The sequence below is a fragment of the Eurytemora carolleeae genome, unplaced genomic scaffold (assembly GCF_000591075.1).
Source record: "Eurytemora carolleeae unplaced genomic scaffold, Eaff_2.0 scaffold791, whole genome shotgun sequence".
NCBI classification, from domain to species: Eukaryota; Metazoa; Arthropoda; class Copepoda; order Calanoida; family Temoridae; genus Eurytemora; species Eurytemora carolleeae.
The window spans coordinates 158,875-166,237 of NW_019396691.1; the positions used below are offsets into that span (position 1 = coordinate 158,875).

At 33.9% G+C, this 7,363-nt stretch overlaps 1 protein-coding gene and 1 long non-coding RNA gene across 2 annotated transcripts; one reads left to right on the forward strand and one right to left on the reverse strand.

The window, feature by feature from the left end:
- Positions 1-2,258: 2,258 nt before the first annotated feature.
- On the forward strand, positions 2,259-4,124 carry LOC111707441 (uncharacterized). The gene is made up of 2 exons (XR_002766436.1): positions 2,259-3,070; positions 3,183-4,124. It is a non-coding gene; the product is annotated as an uncharacterized LOC111707441 (long non-coding RNA).
- A 1,632-nt stretch (positions 4,125-5,756) lies between these two features.
- Positions 5,757-7,351, reverse strand: LOC111707443 (uncharacterized). Its single transcript, XM_023480555.1, has 2 exons — positions 6,265-7,351; positions 5,757-5,985 (listed from the first exon to the last, which is right to left on the reverse strand). Exons 1-2 carry the CDS (start codon positions 6,798-6,800, stop codon positions 5,883-5,885), a joined length of 639 nt encoding a protein of 212 aa, XP_023336323.1. The 5' UTR covers positions 6,801-7,351; the 3' UTR covers positions 5,757-5,882.
- Between the last annotated feature and the right edge of the window lie 12 nt (positions 7,352-7,363).

Consider the following 7,363-nt stretch of genomic DNA (forward strand, 5'->3'; position numbering starts at 1 on the left):
TAACCACTTCTAATACATTGTCAAACGATAGTTTTTACTAAAAGAACGATTTTTTCGAACGAATTTTTGAAAAACTTTCTTTTATTACTGAACGAACTATTTTACTAAAAGAAAGATTTACTGAACTAACGATCTCACTGAACGATCCGTTTTAATGAAGGATTGTTCAATTAAAAAGGAACAAAATAGATGAAAAAAGGACAACAATATTTTTCTTGAAATCCATTCTTTAAGAGAAATTCAAAACTCTTTTTTTAAACTTATATAATTATCGAAAATCTGCAGTTATTTTAACTTAATTACCGAAACTCCGTTTGTGAAGCAAAAAAAAACTAAATAAAGGTCATCATAAATGTTCCACGTGGATGTGGGTGCTGATTAATTAATCGATAAAATAATTATGGAATTAATATCTAGTGAGGTCGGTATTTGAAATTAATTGTTTTGTGTTTAGCTAGGTTAATATTTAATAAATCTTCAGTTTTACTTTTCAGTAGAATACCTGCAGTAAGCTCTTAGTCACGATACAAAATTGATCATCCAACCGGAAATATCTTAGACTATGAATTATTAGCAAACACTCAAGATGAAGAATCTCTTGACAATGAAAACTCAAATTATCCTTTAAATGCAGATAATCAAATTGAATCTTTTGAATCTTTACCTCATAATAATAATGATACTATTTCAGACAAACCTGCAGCTGCAACTGTCACAGATCAAACCTTAGCAAAACCTGATCCTGTTCCTTCTCCTGAATCTAAGAAGAAACAAAAAACTCCAAGTTATTCTATAAAAACAAGATCAAGAGCACTCAACCCTGATTCTGATTCAGAATTATCAGACACTGACAGTAAAAAGGTGACATTTGCAAACTCTTAAAATAAATATGATGTCTTTATTAAACTGTTTTAAATCTTCTGAAGAAAACCTTAACATTGAGTATCCAGTCAATTTCACAAACTGTTGTACAAATAATTTAAGTGCAAAAATAATGCAAACTAAGGGTCTCTCTTTAAAAACATTTGCAATAATGGCAATTCATGAAAATGTGAATATGTGGTCACAAAAATTAAACTTATCACCATACGATTTTATACTTAATTTATTTTTGCCTCAACATTTAATCACTACCTTATATGTACATTTTGTTTGTTGTGATCTCCACAATGAAAATCACAAAACTAGAAATAACTTATATTTGTACAGATTTCACTTTCCTTCGTTTTTACCCATGATAGCTGAAACTTTTAACATTCCCATTGATACCAATGAACCTAACTCCTATTTCTTTCCTAAAACTGTTATTACCTACGCTTGTCTTGCATTCACACTTGAACAAGATCAAAATTGGCTTACAAACCTAATAGGAAAAAAAAAATTCTCTAAGCAAGGTTTACACAATTTCCTCTTTCAACATTTACATTTAAAATGCCACATAAATCCTGATGTTCATATTAAGGAACCTTTGTTTATGAAACTAAACTATTCTGACAATAATCTTGTATGTCTGCAAGACACCTTTTCTCTGTCCCATTCACATGAGTTGTCTGTGGGAACTCTTTTGTTTATAGTGCCTTACTAATGCACATGTATTATAGACTATAAGTGAAATCATCCTTCATCATGGACTACTCTTCTGAAGCTATGGACACTAATCTTCCATTCCAATTTATCCCAACACCAGATGTACCAGATATTTATTCAGTACAAACTGTTTCAACTGTTGTACATGTCCCCGAGCAAGAAACTATTTCATTACTTGTGAATTATTCACCACAGCATAACCCTCATTCTGGCCATGATTCACAGACCAAAGTCTCGACTATTGTTCACCTTGATGAACATAACGTCCCACTGGTAACCTTCAAGCAACTGCCAACTCCTGTACCGAGATCTTCATCACCTTCCGCTACTCCTGAAACCAGCTACTCTCCTAAACGTCCTAGACCTCCAACTCCCTGTCTGCGAACATTCAAATCACAACCTCTTCTTGACACCACTGACTCTTCAACAACTCCAATCAGTCCGCACGATGATCCAGTACCTCATGATGAGTGCTCCCGCAGTCTGACACCTACCAACATTATTGAAAAATCAATCATATCATCTAACGAGTACAACACAGCATTGAATACCTTACTTACTTGGCGTTGTAACGTACTTCTAGGACCAGTATCAGACTCAGCAATCTTTTATTCAGATTCTGAAAATTCAGATGATGAAGATTCTAGCAGTACCTGTGAAGTCTCATCTTTTTACTGGACATCACCTGCTCGGACCCTCTGTTCTCACACATTCTAGTACCCGACTATCCAAGGCTGATCTGGAACCGTTCCAAGCGATCCTCATTGGTCTAGAATTGCTTGACAAAGCTGGAACTCTGCCCTCTTCCAGCATTCCCGTTCTTAATCTCTCTCCAGATGGCTCTCATCAAAAAATGTGGCCAACTGATTTCTACAATTATCTGGGTCCTGATACAGTTCAAGGACAAATTACTCTAGACAATAAACCCATCCAACACCTTCCATCTGATGAAAACTATCTTGAACATGTCCAGCATGTTCTTCACATCACTCCACTTCATACTCCGATAATAGTAGAGTTGAACCTTCTACCTTTTCTCCGACATCATTCTCCAGAAACCTGGAAATCTATCCTGGATACCAACCTTAAATCTATCCTCCTTGGTTTTTTTTGTGGAATCTCAAAAATATCTCAAGTCTTTAAGTCTCAAAAAGGTGAGCTCCCTGAAATAGTTGTCCTTGGACAACCCCCGTTTGCATCTGATTATCAACTCAGTGCACAAATCTTGCTCCAAATGTGGGATGACATAAATCTTGGAGCCCTCCTTATTAGTAGATATACTAAAACCGTCTTTCTTCCATGTACAGGTCTGATTGGTTTCGGCAAACATTTTTACTCCAACATTTTGGATCAACAATTTCCTACTTTCAACTCTGATCACTCGCTTTCACAGTATTCAAGAAATCAAGCTCTCAGCCTAATCCAACTCTACTGTTCTGTTAGGGAACAAACTCTAGCTGTGCTGGACTCCTAATATGCTCAGGTACCTTATTTTTAACATTATTTTCCATCTCTGATGCATTCTCAACCCTAAGTTCTTCATGAATTTATTTTACACTTTTACAATATCTCTATAAATATATACGTACTCCAAGATTCGCTTCCGCATCATGCATCACAAACTCCCTATTCTTCTCATCCTTCATACCTTCCTATTGATAAAAGCTCAATTTCTTGATCTCCTGATGCCTGTTTTTGAACAAGATCTTGCTAACAAAAGAACTGTAACCAGGATTTTCCTAGACTTTGAAATTTTCATTTTAACTGATGAACAATCATGCAAATAAAATTTTTGATATTTTTAAATCTTTTAGAACAGCTATACATAAACCTTCACAGCCGATATCTCCAACTTTAAAAAATGTCCTTGAAGATTTAGCTAAACTAAAATCTTCCCTTAAACATATTACATCGGCAACTTCCAGTCTTTTAGATAAAAATACTCCTAAACCTGATCACTCTCCATGTACTTATGTTAAACTTATTGTCAATTCATACTCTTTTCAAAACTTTTTAGAAAGTCTAATTTTAATTTCAGCAAAAATTCCTCCCGAATTTGATTTCTCTGATGATATAACATCTGACGGATACAATGAAAAATTTCAGTTAGTAATTGACACACTTTTACATCTAAAAGGGACTGTTCACAAATTTTTCGCTTCCCTCGAAAAACAATATTCGTTACTTTTAGATTTAGAAAATTTTATACTCCCAACTTTTGTAGCTCACGACCTAGATCTAGGAAAATGCATCAGACATTCTGGGCAAGAAAAGTTTAAAATGGAACACATTAAATATTATTCATCTGGCGTTTATATTACGGTAAAATTGACTCAAATTCATGATTTTCAATCTTATAACTCGTTACATCCTATTCCTATAGCTGGAATAAGCTTGGATTTAAATGATTTATACGCTCCTATTAACAATAATGCTACTTATGTTCAGCAAATTTGCACCACTGTAAACAACATAAAAAATTGTCATTTGAAACCTTATAATACTCCTTGTACTGTTGCGATCATCGCAAAACATGTTTCAAGGATTTTACAAACATGTCCCATTAAAAAAACAAAGCCAGTCTCAACCATTTTTAACACTAGAAGGTATTTATATCCCTGAGAATGTAAAAATTTCCTTTCTAGATCCAAAAACTCAAGAAAAAATACTTAATATCTCTACCGAAAGTCCTCCGCTTAAGCTTCCATACTTGTTAACATCCGAATATACAGTTGAAATTATTACACAAAATTCTTCATTTTTGTTCGGTCCTACTTCTCAGGAAACTAATATAATCCCCAGCTACTTTTCTATAGAAGATTTAACTCTTATTCAATACTTCCTTAAACCTTATTATAATCCTACATATCAAATCTACTTCTCATTGGGTTCTACCTTGTTTCTTAGCTCTATTGTTCTCATTTTTCTACTGTACAAACTTTTTGTCCCAAAATCTAATCTCAAAAAACAATCTAAATATCTTGCATCCTTTCATAAATACAAACCTACAACTATCATTAAGATTAATAAATAATGTTGCAGGTTCCATGCAGCTCCCTGCTCCTTCAACCTCTTCACTCTTCTGCGTACACAGCTTCCGTTTAAATATCTGATATCAAAATATCATTTCGCAACCCCTTGAATTAATACCTTGTGTGTAATTTTTTTGTCTAAAAACACGTTTAAAAACAAACTAAAAACTATAAAAAACTAAAATCCACAATCAATATTAATATTAGTCTCATTTTAAGTTGAACCATGTGTTCCATAACATCGCAATATTAAATGTTCGTTTCTGTGCATTGTGCATTGTTGCGAGATAAATTAAAAATATCTACTACTTATTATTACTATTTGATTCCCATTTTTCAATTAAATCATGTGTTACATTACAATACTATGTTATATGTCTGCTTCAAAAATTTGTGTCTTGTTCTCATAATAAATTGAAAAACAAATTACTCATTTCCCAAAATGTAAGCAAATATATATGACACTCGCTTATAAACATTGTCAACTGTCCATTTAGAATTTTAAAATTTAACAAATATTTTCTTACTCCGTGGCAGATTTGTTCAAATAAAAATTCTACAAGTTCCCAATACAAATTAAATTTAAATTCTGTGTTCACAATTTTGCTTCTTCTGTAAATTAACCTTTTCAACAAATACAACAAACTACAACAAACATACATTTATTATATTTACTTTCATTATATAGAACAGAAAAAAAAGCATTAACAAAAAATCCTAAAACTGAATTTTAGACAGTTAACTGAAGATTTACAATTCAGACAATAACTTTTGAAAGAATTATTGGGTTCCCCTCCAATATAGGAGTTTAACTTTTCTTTTCATGCCTGGATTTAAGACGCTCACTCCTTCTTATTTCACTGTCCCTCTGATTCAATTCCCGTATGCGCTTGCACAAGTTACCAGTCTCTTCCTTCTCCTTCCTCACATCCTGCTCCAACATTTCCAGCACTCTCTCTAATTTATTGTCCCCGTTCTCCCGAGTCCTCTCTACATAAGCTATGGCTCCACTTACATCCAAAGTTTCCATCTCTTGAAACACTAAACCTGGGTTTATACCGTTGCGCTCAGTCAGCTTTACATCTTCTTCAATATCTACTATGGTCACGTTCTCCGCTGCATGGATATTCATTCAAACTTAAATATTTTTGCATCCCTTTAAATATTTCAAAAAATTTCTCACACATCAAAATTCTACTGTTCCTATATCCTTCCCTCCCCTACCTTCAACCTTTATATTCTATAATTCCTCAGCTATCTAATTTATTCTAATTTACTACAAACCTTCATATCTCCTACACAGGATCTCAGACACCCCTGCTCTTTCCTCCACACAGCTTCAGGTCCTGCCATTTTTCCTCCTCTCCTAAAACAAAACAATTAATAATATATTTTACATGTACAGACACCATCTATATATATATATTTGGCTTATATGTCTGTTTGTTTATATCCCATAAAAACGACAAAGCAACTAAACCAATCAAGAACAAGTTTTCATAAGACACACCTTTATGTTTCTCTTCATTATACAACTTTCCAATAATCTTCCCGATTACACCCCCTAACAACATCCCCTTATCACTTTCCATTTCTCCCCCCCCCCTTTTTCCACCCTTCCTTCTAATTTCATTTATTTCCTCACCTTAAATATTTCGCGCAGAAATACACCATTATAGACATAACAACTCCAATGACGATACCACCAATTATCAGCACTATCTGTACATTCACTGATGTGCCTTCCTCCTTGTTCTCACATAAATGCTCATGTACTGCAAAAGTCGCGTTCTTACTGTCCCCAATTATGTTCACCATCTGTTTATCTATTTCACTAATAGTAGTTCCGTTGACATATTCCATTGAATTCTTCATCACTTGAACTCCCTCTGTAACCGCTTCCTGTAACTTCGTTGCTAGGCGCTCCTTCATTCTACTCCCAGTTATCACCTCTTGTACTCCTTCAGTCATCACTCCCTCATCCTTTGCCAACAACTCCTCCTTCATTGCATTCATGGTATTTACATAATTATTTACAGCTACATTCACTGTATTCTTTATCTTCACAATCTGTTTCTGAATTACATCTTTCTCTGGCACCCCTTCACCCCCAGCCCCTTCACTATAGTCAAAATCGTCCTCGTACTCCTCGCTGAACTTCTTGTCGTCTCCGTCCCACATCTGAAATAATTATTCACTCTTACTGTTATCCAATAACCTAAATCCTACTACCCTAACAAACTACAACTTTCTTACTCTGTATCATATGATTTACTCGTCTCACTTTACGATATTAAATTACATAAACAAATCCTTGCTTGCAACTAGATCACATTCATTTGTTGATAAAAAACATTTACGTACATTCTTACATATTATTTCTTTTGTTTCAATCCCTCCTACGCTTCCGTCTTTTCCTTCTTCTTATTCTTTTTGCAATTTACACCTTTTCTCCAATACAGCTTTATAAATCAGTTATATTCCCTTTTTTTATATTGTCGCTATATATGTTTCCCCCTTTTATGTTCGCCCTTTCAAACATACTCGACTTATTATATATTTTTGTAATAAAACAATAAAACTAAATTTACGTAACCCCTAACAGCCTTAACATTTCCAAATTTACGATAATAAACTCCAAATTTTACCTTTCAACTTCTCGACTGTTGTCCCTTGATCCTGTGTTCACACCTGAATGAATAACCTCGTGGAATTCCAGCTTACCCTTAAACCTGTATTATGCA

Bases quoted from the DNA above. Each gene is read 5' to 3' on its own strand.
- LOC111707443 (XM_023480555.1), bottom strand. From the start codon at position 6,800: ATGTGGGACGGAGACGACAAGAAGTTCAGCGAGGAGTACGAGGACGAT. The intron at 5,986-6,264 runs GTGAGGAAATAA...GTTTTGTTTTAG, and splicing joins TTCTGCGCGAAATATTTAAG to GAGAGGAGGAAAAATGGCAG.